The sequence below is a fragment of the Medicago sativa genome, chromosome 6, assembly GCF_051527215.1.
Source record: "Medicago sativa cultivar Bolivia chromosome 6, Bolivia_mono, whole genome shotgun sequence".
In the NCBI taxonomy this organism is placed as follows: domain Eukaryota; kingdom Viridiplantae; phylum Streptophyta; class Magnoliopsida; order Fabales; family Fabaceae; genus Medicago; species Medicago sativa.
The window spans coordinates 7,921,412-7,938,708 of record NC_140754.1 but is presented as its reverse complement, the minus strand read 5'-3'; the positions used below and the strand labels follow the sequence as shown (position 1 = coordinate 7,938,708).

The 17,297-nt window shown below is 37.1% G+C and overlaps 1 protein-coding gene, 1 long non-coding RNA gene and 2 other non-coding genes across 5 annotated transcripts; 2 read left to right on the top strand and 2 right to left on the bottom strand.

The window, feature by feature from the left end:
- Positions 1 to 3,030: 3,030 nt before the first annotated feature.
- LOC146912505 (small nucleolar RNA R71) lies at positions 3,031 to 3,136 on the top strand. Its single transcript, XR_015017253.1, has one exon. It is a non-coding gene; the product is annotated as a small nucleolar RNA R71 (small nucleolar RNA).
- Positions 3,137 to 6,717: 3,581 nt separating this feature from the next.
- Positions 6,718 to 16,532, top strand: LOC146912502 (uncharacterized). The gene is made up of 4 exons (XM_085720737.1): positions 6,718 to 7,367; positions 7,476 to 8,619; positions 13,273 to 13,897; positions 14,078 to 16,532. Exons 1-4 carry the CDS (start codon positions 6,718 to 6,720, stop codon positions 16,420 to 16,422), a joined length of 4,764 nt encoding a protein of 1,587 aa, XP_085576863.1. The 3' UTR covers positions 16,423 to 16,532.
- On the bottom strand, positions 7,085 to 7,190 carry LOC146912504 (small nucleolar RNA R71). The gene has a single exon (XR_015017222.1). It is a non-coding gene; the product is annotated as a small nucleolar RNA R71 (small nucleolar RNA).
- LOC146912503 (uncharacterized) lies at positions 9,177 to 13,233 on the bottom strand. 2 transcript variants are annotated; one of them, XR_015016524.1, is made up of 3 exons: positions 12,555 to 13,048; positions 11,324 to 11,409; positions 9,177 to 9,392 (listed from the first exon to the last, which is right to left on the bottom strand). It is a non-coding gene; the product is annotated as an uncharacterized LOC146912503 (long non-coding RNA). The 2 variants fall into 2 exon arrangements; XR_015016523.1 differs by having other exon boundaries at positions 11,324 to 13,233.
- Positions 16,533 to 17,297: the final 765 nt, after the last annotated feature.

The window sequence follows — 17,297 nt, the reverse complement described above, 5'->3', positions numbered from 1 at the left end:
CACCAATTTGGTTTTAATCAAAGAAAAAGCATTTAAACACTCAGAATCAAAATCAAAATCATTTTCTTTGACCAAGAGGTTACAAAGGGGCTTAGAAATTTTTGAAAAATCTTTTATAAAACGCCGATAGAAACCGGCATGCCCCAAGAAACTCCTAACTCCCTTAACATTAACAGGTGGTGGAAGTTTCTCTATAACCTCTATCTTTGCTTGATCCACTTCTATGCCTTTAGCACTTATTTTATGTCCCAAAACTATACCTTCGGTAACCATAAAATGACATTTTTCCCAATTTAAAACAAGGTTAGTTTCGGTGCATCTTTTTAGTACTGCATTTAAGTGGAACAAGCATTGGTCGAAAGACTTACCAAACACAGAAAAGTCGTCCATGAATACCTCAATGTTCTTCTCTATCATGTCAGAGAAGATGGAGAGCATACACCTTTGGAAGGTCGCCGGCGCATTACACAGCCCAAAGGGCATTCTCCTATAAGCATATATACCAAATGGACAGGTGAAAGCAGTCTTTTCTTGATCTTCCGGAGCCACTGCAATCTGATTATACCCTGAATACCCATCCAAGAAGCAGTAGAAAGCTTGACCAGCCAATCTTTCTAGCATTTGATCCATGAATGGTAATGGAAAGTGATCTTTCCTTGTTGCAGAATTCAGCCTCCGGTAGTCTATGCACATTCTCAAACCAGTGACGGTACGTGTGGGTATCAATTCATTCTTTTCATTAGCCACTACTGTCATTCCTCCCTTCTTAGGCACCACATGAACAGGACTTACCCAAGAGCTATCAGAAATAGGGTAAATCATACCTGCATCGAGCAATTTTAATACTTCCTTCTTGACAACTTCCTTCATTGTTGGGTTTAGTCTTCTTTGAGGTTGAACCACAGGTTTGTATTCAGCCTCCATATGTATTTTGTGCATGCAATAGGTTGGACTAATACCCTTTAGATCAGAAATGCTCCATCCCAACGCGCCTTGATTACTTTTCAACACCCTCATTAGTTTTTCTTCCTCTAAAGGTGTCAATGTATTACTAATGATTGTTGGTTTGGAAAAATCCTCACTCAGAAAGACATACTTCAAGTGTGGAGGGAGTTCTTTTAACTCTGGATTTTTTCTTTTTCATTGTTCAATGTTTCCGATCCCCCATATTTTTCACCAAGTATGTTTTCAAGTGGCGGGTGGTGCATTTGTTGCTTGCTTGCCTCAAGTTGCTTGACACAATCCTTTACCTCAATATCTTCAGTATCTTCATCATTCTCTATAGAATTAACTAATGTTCTTTCTAAAGGTTGTGTTGGTTGAGGCTTACGAGAATCATCTTCAATTATCTCATCAACAACATCAATTCGGTAGCACTTAGGATTTTCAGCTTGATGTTTCATGGCTTCAAAAATATTAAACACAACTTGCTCGTTGTGGAATCTCAACATAAGCTGGCCCATTTCAACATCAATCAAAGCTCGACCGGTTGCAAGGAAAGGTCTTCCAAGAATGAGTGGCATGTCTTCATCTTCAGCCATGTCCAGGATTACAAAATCAGCGGGAAATACTAGCTCATTGACCTTAACTAGCACATCTTCAAGTATACCAAAAGGGTAAGAGATTGACCGATCAGCTAGAGTAATGGTCATTCTTGTTAGCTTTGGCTCCCCACATCCAAGCTTCTTCATCATTGAAAGAGGCATCGAGTTGATACTTGCCCCTAAATCACACAACGCTCTACCAATGTCTACCGGTCCAATAGAACAAGGAATAGTGAAAGCACCTGGATCTTTTAATTTGGGTGGAAGTTTCTTTTGAAGAATTGCACTACAATTTTCTGAAAGTGCAATGTTTGCATCATCTTTTGGTTTCCTTCTTCGAGTCAGCAAGTCTTTCATGAACTTAGCATACATAGGCATTTGATCAAGAGCTTCACCAAAGGGAATGTTCACCTGAAGTTGTGAGAAAAGCTCCATGAATTTCTTGAATTGACCTTCCTCCTTCTTCTTCTTCTTGGCTAAGTGAGGGTATGGTAACTTCACATATGATGGAACAACTTGTGGCTGATCTCCATCCTTCAACATTTGACTTTTAGACTTCCTCAAGATTGAATCTTCATCAATCAATTTCTCACTTTTTTCTCCCTCTATTTTTTTCTTCCTTTCATTTTCAACTACAACCTCATTATTCTTTTCAACTTCACCTTCTTCTTCTTCCTCCACTACTACTTCATCAGCTTTCTTTGGAACTTTTGGAACTGGAGGTGTCAAGACTTTCTTGCTCCTCAACTCAATAGCATTGCAAGACTCATTTTTAGGGTTGTCTTGTGTGTTACCTGAGAATCCGCCTTTGTTTTGTTCAGCCAATTGCTTAGCTAATTGCCCAAGTTGAGTTTCAAGCATCTTCCTGGAGGCTTCATTGTTCTTTCTCTCAGCATCTTGACTCTTCTTCATCTCTTCAAAGTTGCCTTGAGTCATCTTCATAAAGTTCATCATAGTTTCCTCAAGAGCCGAAGGCTTTCTTTGTTGTTGTTGTGGAGGATTAAGCATCTGTGAGTTCAAAACGTTGTTATTTGAGTAACTGAGATTTGGATGCTTGTTGATACCTGAGTTGTAGTATTGATTTTGCCTTTGATAACCTCCCATGAAGTTAGCTTCCTCACTTGATCCTTCTGGAACACATTCACCATTGGGATGTTCTTAACCACATAAGTCACATTTGATTGCAGCCACCTGTTGTTGCTTATGAGCTAAAGTAAACCCTTGAAACTCCTTAGTTAGAGCCTCTATTTGTTTGTTCATGGCTACTTGGTTAGCTAGGATTGCTGTTTGTTCACTCACCCTAAACACTCCTCTTTCTTTCTTCTTAGCTTCAGCACGATATTCATTGTCCGCCATGTTTTCAATTAAGGCTTGAACTTCATGATCAGTCTTGCTCTTAAGACTTCCTCCCGCTGAAGCATCTAAGAACATTCTAGTGTTTGGTGTCACCCCCTCAGTGAAGATTTGGAGGTATTGTTTCTCGGTGAACTCATGATTAGGGCATCTCTTCAGAAGCAAATTGAATCGCTCCCAAGCATCATACAATGATTCACCTTCTCCTTGCTTGAAGTTAGAGATCTCCATCTTCTTTTCCCAATATTTAGACATAGGGAAATATTTCTCCAAGAACTTCAGCTCTAACTCTTCCCATGTTTGGACAGTCCCGTTTGGAATTGTTAGCAACCAATCTTTCGCTCTTCCCGTCAAGGTGAAAGGAAACAGCCTTAGTTTCTTTTGTGCTTCAGTCACGGTGGCTGGTTGCACACAAAATTCGCAAGTTTCAGCAAAGCGGCTCAAGTGTTCATGAGGGCTCATAGCTTCAGTCCCATCGAATTGCTTGTCCCTCAAACCGTTGAGGACAGTTGTCTTAATGTCGAAAGCAACGGGGTTAGCTGGTTGAAAAGTGTGGGTCAGTTGACCGCGATGAGTTGCTAACCCGTAGTCCCCTAGCTTTGGTCTTGGTGCAGGTTCTCCCATGATAGCAGATTGAGGAGAAGCAGATGTTTCAGATTCAAGTGAGAGTGGCTCAGGTATTTGTTCTCGAACACCCGGTGGAACGGAATGAGACAACCTTTTCAACCGGGCAGCTTTCCGGAGTGCTCTAGCAGTCCTTTCTATTTCCGGATTGAATTCGAGATCTTTGGAGCTCACTTTACCTCGCATAAACAGCAAATACCTTAGTAGCACTGCACGATACAAAGTAATCAAATGAATACTGAAACAGAAAGATTAAAACTAAAAAAAAAAAAAATTGCAGAAATCCTAAATTATAACGTAATTGCCTTGTTGAAATAAATCAACAGTCCCCGGCAACGGCGCCAAAAACTTGATAGATATCTGGCAAGTGTACCAAAAACTATCGAAGTAGTAAAAATATCGATCCACAAGGACTGTGTTAATTTCAATTGTAGCAATCGCGTTATATGTTAGGATGTGTAAAGTTTGTATTTGGTTGCCCTCGGCAGTAAAGTTTGGTTTTAATCAGAGTTGATTAAAGTAGAAAGAGTTTGAAAGAAAATTATATTGAGATGAATGGTTAAGCCGGTGAATCCACTATTGCTTTATATGAAAAAGTCTCCCTCTCTCTACTCTCAATTACTACTAAGTTTTTACGATAAATTAACTAAGTGACTTTGATCAATCTCTCGCATCAAAGCCCTTTCCTAAGTCATAACCCTATTAATCTCTTAACGTGATTGAATAACCGCGGAAGCAATATTGGAACGTTAATTCATGTATCATAACCCTCAATTTCCTATCTCTAGGCTCCTAGTGTTGAGTTAAACAAAATTACTATTTCAGGATTAAAAGCTAGGGCTAGTAGTCATTCAATTCCTAAGATCGATTCATGTGATTGGAAGAAGCTAGGGCTAGTAGTCATACAAAACAATAATCATGAAAAGCAATAAACACAAGTAATTCTGAATAAAAACTGAATAGCATTGATTATAGAGAGAGTTCAACTACAAAATCATATATTACAAAAGTTTCATCATGGCTTAACCAAACTAAAGGTTTAGCTACTCATAGCTAAACAATCATAAGTAATAACAAGAGAAAACATACATAAATCTAACCAACGGGGTGTTGGTATGAGATTCAGGGCTCGTTCCTTGGTCTCCTGTCATCCTTAGTGCTCAAAATCGCAATAATAATCAGTACCAAAACCCTTGCTAGCTGCTGGATATTTATAGAAAGAAATTAGGGTTTCAGAAAAGCCCATCATCGTGCCACGTTACGGGTTGGTCGTGGCACGATGCTTCATTAATCCTACGTGGCAGCAGACAAAATCAACCATCGTGGCACGTTGCATGTTGATTCGTGCCACGAAATTTCCAGAGATGAATCTTTGTCCCACGCTTCCTTCAACGTGCCACGAACATAACCAAACGTGGCACGATGCTTTGAGTTTTAGGCAATTTTCCTTGGTTTCTTGAAGTTTCTTCTCTTGAGCTCTTGTTCCTGTTTTGGCTTGATTTCACCATGAATTCATTGCAGTTGACTCTCTAAATGCTATAGTAAAGACCTAAATATGACTAAATAACTAGTGTTGATGCACTGTCATCAATATTCTTACCTTGATCATGTAGAGACCATTCCTTGTACCAATTTAGAATCCATCTTCACCATACACCAAACCCTAGTTTCCCAATCACTTCTTCAAGAGGAGAAAATAGAAGAATCAAACATAATACATACTTCCTTAATCTTAAGTGACCATAAAGGAACAAATTTGGAAGCTTACCATAAGAGGATGGAATGTCATGAAAGATTGGTGAAGAGAAAAAGAGAGAGAGTGTGATGAGTCATAGATAGTATTAATTATTGCCTTATTTAGTTTAGTTTTATTTTAGATTTGATTTTATTTTATTGCATTTTATTTTAGTTTAGAATATTTTACTTCAAATTGTGTTTTATTTTATTTTAGGAATAAATATATGGTGGAAGGTGTCTTGGAGCAAAAGAAAGAGGACTGGAGCAAATACAGCGCAAGAATACGAAGATACGGGACAAAAATATGTTCCCACCAAGTCAGAAGCTTGGCACGGCCAGTGCCAACATGTGGCACGGCCGTGCCACCCTCCAGAGCCACTTTTGCTGCTTTTTCTTCAAGGCCAAGTTACCCTGTTGCAGCTTTACTGTTTTACCCTTTTAGTTGCTTAGTTTCTAAGTCGATTGTAAAGCTATAAATAGAGTAGCTCTCCACCATGAACAATCATCCTTTACTTTGTTTATTTCAAGTATTATTTTAATAAAAGTCTTTATTTTCCTTTTACTTTCCTTGCAATTTATTTTACCGTATTTCTCTCTTCTTCCTCCATGTCTACGATGAACATGAGTGAGTAGACTTCTTAGTCTTAGGATTATTGGGGAGTCTAATGACTCAATCCTAAACAAAACATGTCTAAACCCTAATTTCCATGTAACCCTAATTTCTAATCTAGATTCACCGTCTTAACGTGGATTAACAATTATCAAACTGTGGAAGCGAAAGCGGAGGGTTTGATAATCGTTAATCCATCATCCCAAACATCAATTCATAAAGCGAGAGCGGAGCTTTGATGTTGGAACAAGTGAATCTAGACAATAGTTGCAAAACAGTGAAATAGTCTTTGCAACTATTGAGACAAAGAGTAGTTTCAATCCTCTATGCATCTTCTAGTAATCATGTCAGTGAAATAGGCTTGGTTGCTAGAAGTAAACTCTCACCGGACTTTCATCGGAAAGGTGAGGGGCTAAGGGAAACCGGTCTTTAGAAATTAGTGTGTAAACCATGAAATTAGAAGTTTAGGTTTTGTCAAGTGAAGGATTAGTTATTAAGATGAACCAATGATCCTAAGGCCCCTTTATTATTATTGTTTTTACCTTCAGCAATCAAACCCTTTCTAATCAACTTTCTCTCCTCTAATCATTCATTAAAAGTTAATTAAATTGACCAACTCCCTAGCGGAACGATACTCTACTTACTACTATTACTTCGATAGGCCGTGCGCTTGCGGTTTGGCTCTATCAAGTTTTTGGCGCCGTTGCCGGGGAGTTAACTAATTTGATTAGCTTTTTCTTAGTGATTAGAATTCTCTCTTCTTCTTTCTCTTTTCTTTTTATTTTTATTTTTACCTTTTTCTTTTCCTTCATCATTAACTTCTTGGAAAGCATAAAAATAATACCAAACATGGCTGAAAGACGTGCTCTTAAAGAATACGTGACTCCTTCAATGGAAGAGCCATATGCTATTATTGTGTATCCAACGGTTGAAGATGAAGATTTTGAAATTAAGCCTGCCCAACTTAAAATGGTGCAACAAAATTATTTTTCGGGATCCCCCGATGAGGATCCCAATCTCCATATCTCAACTTTTTGGCGGCTCACCGTAACATATAAGAAAAACCAAGAAACCTTGAGACTACATCTCTTCCCTTTTTCTCTAAAAGATAAAGCTCTCAATTGGTTCCATTCCCTAAGAGTTGGTTCCATCACCTCATGGGACCAATTGAAGCGTGAATTTCTCATCCGTTTCCTTCCCCCATCAAGAATTGGCCAATTAAGGACAAAGCTTTTTCAATTTACTCAAAAAGAGGGGGAATCTCTTCACGATTCATGGGGACGTTTTAAGGATATGCTTAAACTTTGCCCCCTCCATGGACTAGAGGAGTGGTTAATCATTCACACTTTTTACAATGGTTTATCTCATGGTACTAAAATCTTTGTTGATACAGCTGCAGGTGGTGCTCTAATGAACAAAGACTTCGAAACAGCCTATGCATTGATTGAAGACATGGCTCGAAATCTCTTTCTATGGACTGATGAAGAACTCGCTATAAAGTCTTCACCCTCCAAAAAGAGGGCAGGTATGTACGAAGTCTCTAATTATGACCACCTTGCTTCTAGGATTGATGCACTAACCCACAAATTTGAAAAACTTAATGTTAGTGCTACTACTCCTACATCCCCTTGTAAAACATGTAGTGAATGCAAACTAGGTAGTGTTGAACAAATAAACTTTATTCAAAACAACCAAGGGGTAAGTTTTGACCAAAGCCCTAATGAAAATCCCTTGGTTCAAAGAACAACACCACCAAGTTATGCTAATAACCAAAAGGTTATTCAAAAGTCTAATCTTGAACTTTTAATGGAAAATTATCTTCTTAACCAATCCGAGCAGCTCAAAGAGCTTGCAAATCAAACTAGACTTTTGAATGACTCTTTGGTTTCACTTACATCAAAAGTTGACTCTATCTCCTCTCACAATAAGGTCTTAGAGGCTCAGCTCTCTCTAGTTGTTCAATTTTGCCAACCTAGGATGAACGCCGTTACACTTAGGAGTGGTAAGCAATTAGAAGACCCCTTAAGAGTCAAGCCTAGTGAGGAAGAGACTAGTGAACCGCAAGGTGAGATGGATAAAGAAGAGAGTGAGAAACCACAAAGTGAGGAAGTTGCACCACCTCCCTTCAAACCAAAGATTCCTTTCCCTCAAAGATTTGCCAAGTCTAAGCTTGATGAGCAATTTAAAAAGTTCATTGAAATGATGAATAAAATCTACATTGACGTTCCCTTCACCGATGTCCTAACTCAAATGCCCACCTATGCTAAATTTTTAAAAGAAATTCTTTCAAAAAAAAGAAAAATTGAGGAAAGTGAAACGGTGAACCTTACGGAGGAATGTAGTGCCATTATCCAAAATAAGTTGCCACCCAAGCTTAAGGATCCAGGAAGTTTCTCAATACCTTGTGTCATAGGGTCTGAAATAGTAAAGAGGGCAATGTGTGACTTAGGAGCTAGTGTCAGTTTGATGCCTTTATCTCTTTACGAGAGATTGGGATTGGGGGAGCTTAAGTCAACTAGGATGACCCTACAATTAGCAGACCGTTCCCTTAAGTATCCGGCTGGAATCATAGAAGATGTCCCTGTCAAGGTAGGAGAGATCTATGTCCCTACGGACTTTGTTGTGATGGAAATAGAGGAGGATAACCAAGTACCCATACTTTTGGGAAGGCCCTTCCTTGCTACCGCTGGGGCTATAATTGATGTTAAACATGGGAAATTGGAATTTAATGTTGGTGAAAATACTGTTGAATTTGAACTTGCTAAACTTATGAAAAATCCCTCACTACAAGAAAATGGTGTTTTAGATTCAGCAGAAAAATGGATGCTAAAAGGCTAATTGTGGATGCTAACAACCTTTTAGCATCAGTATAGAGTCCAAAAAATTGACGACAGTAAAAGCTTGGATGCTAAACACTAGCATCCAACTGACGCTAAAATAGCATCTACAAAAATGGACGCTAAAATTGAAGCTAAAGGCATTTTACAAGTGCATATTACGCAGACGCTACTTAGCATCTATAGAAGTGGACGCTAAAAGTTGGGTAAAATTTAGCATTAGCATATGTGGATGCTAAGATCAAATTGAAAAAACTAAATTCTTTCAAAATTAGAGTTCGAAATTGTGGATGCTAAAATTAGTGTATGCATATAAATTTAGTTCACGTACACTAATTATCCTGGATACATATGACTGACTATTTTTTGTTGGTTAACTACCCCTAATCAGACTTGCAAAATAATATTTATGACTTAATAATATAATATTATAGAAATTAAAATAAGACATGAAACTACGACATCCAATTATAAATAACTCACATAATGAAGTCTTAACCATAAAATTAGTAGAAACTAAACATAATCCAAGAGTTAAATTAGTAGAAACTAAACATAATCCATCAACTTAGTATAAAGAACATCTACCCATAATCGAAGTCTTGTCTCTCCAGCCACCTCTTGCGTATCACCAGCAGAGTGCTTATCAATCTTTGTTAGCTTAGTCAGACGCTCTTGATAGTTATCCTGGTAAAAAAACACAACTTTTTATAGAAACAAATCACCAAGCACATGTATAATGCAGTTTTCATGCCTATTCCAAAAAGCAACATGCGTAGTCTCAAATTACAATGCAGGATGCAAATACCAGAATGTGACATGGTAAATTTGCAGATATCGAGGGTCAGCAGATTTTCATAATCTTAAATTATGTACCATGGTATTTCATTTCACAGAAAATTAATGCATTTTTTACTCAATAATCAGTACAAGAAAAAGAAAAACGGGTAAAATCCTTGAACAAGAATATTCGTGAATAGGACCATGGACATTATCGTTTCTTCAGGTGAGCCAGTTCCAATTCAAAACCAGAAAGAAGAATATTCGTGAAGAGGAGCATATGAGAATAAGAGTGAACGACCAATTATTCTTCCAATGCCATTATGTCCCAAATTTTATGGAAAATATTATGTAGATTTCTCACAATTTGTTTCATTAGTTAAGTAAGAAAAGAAATAAACTCATGACTAATTAAATGAACCTCTCAATATGGAAGTGAGTAAACCATATAAGTGAATGGTCATATAACATGTGTTTGTAACACGAGGGTATGCATCATTACATAACTTAAAATAAACCAACTCCTTGACACGAATTCCTGATCATAATTACATTAACAAGTTTATTCTTGCCATTTTTCTAGTTATACAATGTGCTGCCAAAAGTTCAAATCATCATTTAATAATCCACCATATAGATAAGTTTCAAGATGATAACTCCAACATTTTTAATCACACCCACAATATGAAAAATTAAAAGAACAATTCAAGCAAGATGAACAATTAAAGCTCTATACAGAATTAGGTTATCCTACAAAATATTTATTCTATTGGGGAACTGTCCAGAAACTATCAATTTAATTGAACGGAAACTGAAATAGCAAAGGCATTGCACAAAGTAATTATTCTAGTAGTGATCTTTCCAGAAAGTATCAATGAGAAGTAAATCCATGGGTGAACTAAGAAAGAAATATATTCTAGAAATCCTAGGATAATTTAACATCTTCTTCCATTTCATTAAAGCTTGTTGCAAGCCATGGCAGTAATAGTTTTCTAGCGCTAGTGGAGTTTTTATCAATTACACTAGCATATATATGCCCCTTTAAATAGGTACAAGGATTGCAAAATTTGATTGATATTACTTTCAGAGACAGAGAGATGTAATCTGCTTAGTCATAACAGTAAAGTCAAAATTATAACAAACTAATTAGGAAGCTACTAAGCTGCATAGTAATAACAGTGAGTTCAAAATTAAGTTATGAATTCACAGACTTCTAATGGGAAAAGATAAGCCAAGCAAATAGTGTAAACTTCATTCAGATAAGTAAAACAATGATAGGTTCACATAGTTGAATGCTGTATCTAAAAACTGTAAATAAATAATGTTTTATAGCATAAACTTAAAGTTCAAATATCTATTTGATATAGGAAAACCTGTCCAGATTCAAAACTATAGGCAAGACTGTCAAAACTATATCCAAAATTGCAAGAAGAATAAACTGTCCAGATTCAAAATTATAGGCAGAACGTACAAATGTATATTTGGAAATAAACAAAAATAAACTGACCTCCGCAATCTGAAAATCCTTGTTTAAGAACAACCATGACCATTCTTCAATAGTAATTTGAAAATGTAAAAGCATGAATTGTTCAACAACAAAAAAAAACTTAAATATTACTACTAGAAGATACAAATATAGTTAATTCATATATGGCCGCAAGGTTATCGCCTATTATGGTTAATTCTCTCACATAACTCCACTACCATCCACACTAACCGCGGTAAGGCATAATCATGTGTATACATCAAGCCAAAAGAAAATGGGAAGAGTACAACAAAGTTGTATTTTAATCAGAATCAGATGAAAGAACAATTCAGGTCAAGAAACATAAACATACCTTTAACAGAGAGCACGACTGAACTGGTCTATTGAATAAGCATTGATCAGTGAAGTGGAGCCTCCATAAGTAAAGGTATCACAGGCCTATGTAAAATGAAATAGGATTAAGATACACTATCCAAAGGAAAGATAAAAATTCAAAAAGTCAAGGTGTCAGGCCTATGTAAAAGGAATTACAAATATTTTATTTTAACTGTTATTTAATCATGAAGTGTTCCAACATGCTCATAAGTCATAACACATAACTCAAATTTTCAACAACATTACAACTTATAATCTCCAATAACAAGTAACATACTATGTCGAATGGAACCGTCAAAATCTCCATAATTCATATAGTATTTCACTTTACTCGTAGAAGCCAGGTCATCAAAGTTACACTCACAACCAAAAAACACAATCAATCATCACAATTAAACTCATTAGCATTATCACAACCAAACTCAGTAAAAATTATCCATTATTCATTGCAGCATTCACATGCGGGACATGGTAGACTGCCAAATTGAGTGTTTAAGAAAGTCATGTCATCTTGACTCATTATACTAATTTGTCTCGTATTAGTGATACACGCTTCCCCCAAGGAAAGACATCAGCAATTTTCTTAATATACCAATTCCATATAATTAAGAAAAGTGATAAACTCTATGGAATTTTTTAAATTCCATACACGTTCATGCTATATATAATGTGCCTCCTAATTTGCTTAACATTATCACCATTTAGTTTCTGATATCACAATTGCTAGCAATCTCACCACGATGTTCGAATACTTGATTGGCTCCATTCCGATCTTTTTTATTATCATGCTAGGAGGAGGTACTTAGTTAATTCTTTAACTTCTTGTTCTTTTCTACCATTCATTAGCTAGTTTAGATTATTATCTTTAGCTGGTTCTTCTCTTTGGATGCACAAATGATTTTCTAAAACATAGCATATTGTTAAACAAATATACATAGCATACTATCCTTAACACAACATCCTACCATATCACATCAGAAACCAAACCACAAAATCCCCTAAAAAATCACAAACCACAAACCCAACCCCATTCCTAGAAACCATAAGATACCATCATAAACCATACACAGCAAACAAAATGTCCTAAAAAATCAAAGATCTTCAGAAACAACAAACACTAAGATCTAACGAAAAGAAACATAATAAACTATTAAAAACCATAATAGAAGAGAACAGAGGAGTTGAGGGAGAAAAGGGAGATACTAAACAGAACAAGCGAAGCTGCAAACGGCGAGATCTGAGACGATTGGAACTGCAATAACCGAACGATAGCGAAGCCGCAATCATAAAACGATCTTGAGCGAGATCGAGCACAAAACCTTCACAGATTTTGAACGAATCAGTAAATGATTGAGAACTGAATTTGGGATCCATCTTGAGGGAGAGCGAAGCAGCAAACCTTCACAGATTGGGAACGATGGGAACCTTGATAGTTTTGGATCGATTGTGTTATGATTGGGAACCATTGAGATTTTGGGAAAATTTGTGAATGTTTATGATTTGGCTGGAACGATTTCGAGATCTATTAGGTTAACACCGGAAGGGAACAATTTTGTGGAGGATTTGCCTTGAATGATTATGTGAAGAATTTTAGGATCGATATGATAATGAAGCATTCGAGTTTATACTTTAGAAACTGAATGTGTTTTGTGAAACGATTGGTGTTGTGGAAAATTAGGTTAACATTTGGGAACTAGTAGTAAAATTAAAAATTAAAAAAAATAGCATCTAAATTTGTGGATGCTAATTGAATAATTAAATTAAAAAATATTAGCATCAATAAATAGTGTCTAACTGACTGAAGCTAAATTGCATATAAACAATGAATTGAAAAATATGCATTTGCATCAAAATTTGTGGATGCTAAATAGACGCTATTAGCATCCAAAATGGTATGATGCTAAAATTTCTGAAGCTAAACTGCAGTTTTCTTGTAGTGCCTCCATTAAAGACTCTTGTTGCATGTTAGATATAATTGACCGTTGTGTGAAAGAATGCTCCTTAGCATCAACTACACATGATGGTTTGGAGGTATGCTTGGTTAGTGATGCAGGTACAAAGTTAGAAGGAGATGCCAAAGCCTACGAGGAGTTATTGAATGAAAACCCTCCCATGGGAGGTTTGGGCATGGAAGAATTAATGAAAGAAGAAGCAGCCCCTCTACCAAAAGAGGCACCGAAGGTGGAACTCAAACCACTCCCACCAAGCTTAAGGTATGAATTCTTGGGCCCTAACTCAACCTACCCTGTTATTGTGAATGCAAACTTGAATGAGGTAGAAACTGAAAAATTACTCTATGTCCTCAAGAAATACCCTAAGGCTATAGGTTATACCATTGATGACATCAAGGGAATAAACCCCTCATTGTGTACACATAGGATACTACTTGAAGAGGACTATAAGCCCTCCGTTGAGCACCAAAGAAGGATAAATCCTAACATGAAAGAAGTTGTGAAAAAGGAAGTCTTAAAACTCCTAGATGCAGGTGTTATTTATCCAATTTCTGATTCTAAATGGGTTAGTCCAGTTCAAGTTGTACCTAAAAAGGGTGGTCTCACTGTTATTAAAAATGATAAAAATGAATCCATTGCAACTAGAACCGTCACCGGTTGGAGGATGTGTATTGACTATAGGAAGCTTAACAAAGCAACCCGTAAAGATCACTTCCCACTCCCTTTTATAGACCAAATGTTAGAAAGGTTAGCAAAGCATTCACACTTTTGTTACTTAGATGGCTATTCCGGATTTTTCCAAATACCCATCCACCCTAATGACCAAGAGAAAACCACCTTCACTTGCCCTTTTGGTACTTTTGCCTATAGGAGAATGCCCTTTGGTCTTTGCAATGCTCCCGCTACTTTTCAAAGATGCATGATGTCTATCTTTTCTGATTTTATTGAAGATATAATGGAAGTTTTTATGGATGACTTTTCTGTGCATGGATCTAGTTTTGATAATTGCTTAACTAACCTGGAAAAAGTTTTAGAAAGATGTGAACAGGTGAACTTGGTGCTGAATTGGGAGAAATGCCACTTCATGGTAAGAGAAGGAATCGTCCTAGGACACTTAGTTTCTGAACGAGGTATAGAGGTAGACAAAGCAAAAATCGAAATTATTGAAAAAATGTCTCCTCCCACCTCAGTAAGGGAAGTAAGAAGTTTCCTAGGACATGCCGGATTCTACCGCCGTTTCATCAAAGACTTTTCTTCAATCACTAAGCCACTAACCAGTTTGCTCCTTAAGGATGCAGATTTTGTGTTTGATGATGCATGCCTAAAAGCATTTTGCAGGTTAAAAGAAGCTTTGGTCACTGCCCCAATCATACAACCGCCAGATTGGAACTTACCCTTTGAAATAATGTGTGATGCAAGTGACTATGCAGTTGGGGCCGTGTTGGGACAAAGAAAAGATAAGAAGATGCACGCCATTTATTATGCAAGTAAGACCCTTGATGAGGCACAGGTAAATTATGCTACAACTGAGAAGGAACTATTAGCAGTAGTCTATGCTATTGACAGATTCAGGCCATACTTGGTGGGATCAAAAATCATTATTTACACAGATCACTCGGCAATAAAATATTTGCTAAACAAGAAAGATGCCAAACCTAGATTGATCCGATGGATTTTGCTCCTCCAAGAATTTGACATTGAAATAAGAGATAAAAAGGGTACTGAAAATGTTGTAGCTGATCACCTGTCCCGCCTTAGGGAACCCAATGAGGATGAGTTGCCTTTGGATGATTCCTTCCCGGATGACCAACTCTTCTTATTGGCACAAACTAACACACCGTGGTATGCAGATTTTGTTAATTTTCTTGCAGCAGGAGTACTACCACCTAACTTGAACTACCAGCAAAAGAAAAAATTCTTCCATGATCTCAAGCACTACTATTGGGATGAGCCTTACCTCTTCAAAAGAGGCTCGGATGGAGTTTTTAGAAGATGCATCCCTGAAAGCGAGGTAAGTAGTATTCTTCACCATTGTCATTCCTCCTCCTATGGTGGCCACGCCAGTAGTCAAAAAACTTCTTTTAAAATACTTCAATCTGGTTTCTGGTGGCCATCACTTTTTAAGGATGTGCATCTCTTTGTTTCTAAATGTGACAATTGTCAACGCACCGGTAATATTACTAAAAGGAATGAAATGCCCTTAAACAACATCCTTGAAGTTGAAATTTTCGATGTATGGGGTATTGATTTCATGGGGCCATTTCCTTCTTCTTTTGGTAATCAATACATCTTGGTGGCTGTTGACTATGTGTCCAAATGGGTTGAGGCCATTGCTTCCCCCACCAACGATGCACATGTAGTTATGAAATTGTTCAAAAAGGTCATCTTTCCAAGGTTTGGGGTGCCAAGGGTTGTCATAAGCGATGGAGGGTCTCACTTCATTTCTAAACACTTTGAAAAACTTTTACAAAAATATGGAGTGAAACATAAAGTCGCAACACCCTATCACCCGCAAACTAGTGGACAAGTTGAGGTCTCCAATAGACAAATAAAGGCCATTCTTGAAAAGACAGTCTCTATCTCTAGGAAAGATTGGTCAAGTAAGCTTGATGATGCTCTTTGGGCCTATAGAACAGCTTACAAAACTCCCATTGGAATGACTCCTTTTAAGCTAATTTATGGGAAATCTTGTCACCTCCCGGTTGAACTTGAGCACAAAGCTTATTGGGCAATTAGGAACCTTAACTTGGACCCAAAACTAGCCGGTCAAAAAAGGAAACTTCAACTGAGTGAGTTAGAGGAACTTAGGTTAGATGCCTATGAGAATGCTCGCATTTACAAAGAAAGAACAAAAAAATGGCATGATAAACATATCCTTAAAAAGGACTTCAAAATAGGTGACCTTGTACTACTCTTTAATTCTAGGATGAAGCTCTTTCCAGGAAAACTAAGGTCTAGGTGGTCTGGTCCGTTTCAAGTCCGCAAAGTCTATCCCTATGGGGCCATTGAAATCTTTTCTGAAAAAACCGGACCATTCAAAGTTAACGGACATAGGCTAAAGGTTTATAATGTAGGGGAAGGGACTGAAGTAGTGGCTGCTTGGAGACTTATTGACCCGCCTTAAAGTTGTTTTCCTTTTTGTCAAGCTAATGACGGTAAAAGAGCGCTTCGTGGGAGGCAACCCACGCCTTTAACTGCTTTTGTTTTGTTTTTCTTTGTTTTAAGTTGTTTTGTAGGTAATTGTCCAAGTATGATTCGACAAGAATTCAAGAAATTGAAAATTTTTGAAGCCTCCTTATCAGAAGGTTGGCACGGCCCGTGCTAAGATTGGCACGGCCGTGCCATGTTTTTCACACAAAATGGGGGCAAGGAAACAGAATGATGGCACGGCCCGTGCTGAGGTTGGCACGGCCGTGCCAGCTTACAGGTCTCAAAAATCATCAATTTTTGCTATTTAAAGCACATTGTGAGCTTTCTGCACCCCTTTCTTCCATTCTATTTCTTCTTCTTCTTTTAATTTCTTTTTCTTTTGAATCATTGAGGACAATGCTTCTCCTAAGTGTGGGGGGGGCCTAATAAAGTGTCTAGAGTCGTAGTGTTCCCAAACTCCCTTGAACTTTATTCTTTTGTTTTGTTTTTATAGCAAGAGGCATGATTAAGTAGCTTGTTTTTAATGTAAATATGGCATAAAATTTTTGTTTTGTCTCTTCTCTAAAGGTTGTCTCTGGTACATGAAAATAGTTTCTTGTGTTTCTTATGTTCTTGCTATACCCATATCATGTTTTATTGTGAAAATCTCCAATGAGAAAAGCACCCGGTTGCAATCCTTGAGTAAATGTATGAATAGGTATTTTAAGGAACACGTTCTATCTTTAGTGTTAACTTAGACCCTTTAAAGTCTTAAGAGTAAAAGTAGTATAAGTTTGTGTGGGAAAATTAATCAAATTGTTCTTAATTGTTATATTCTTATTAATTTGTTAATGTTAAATGGGGCGGGAG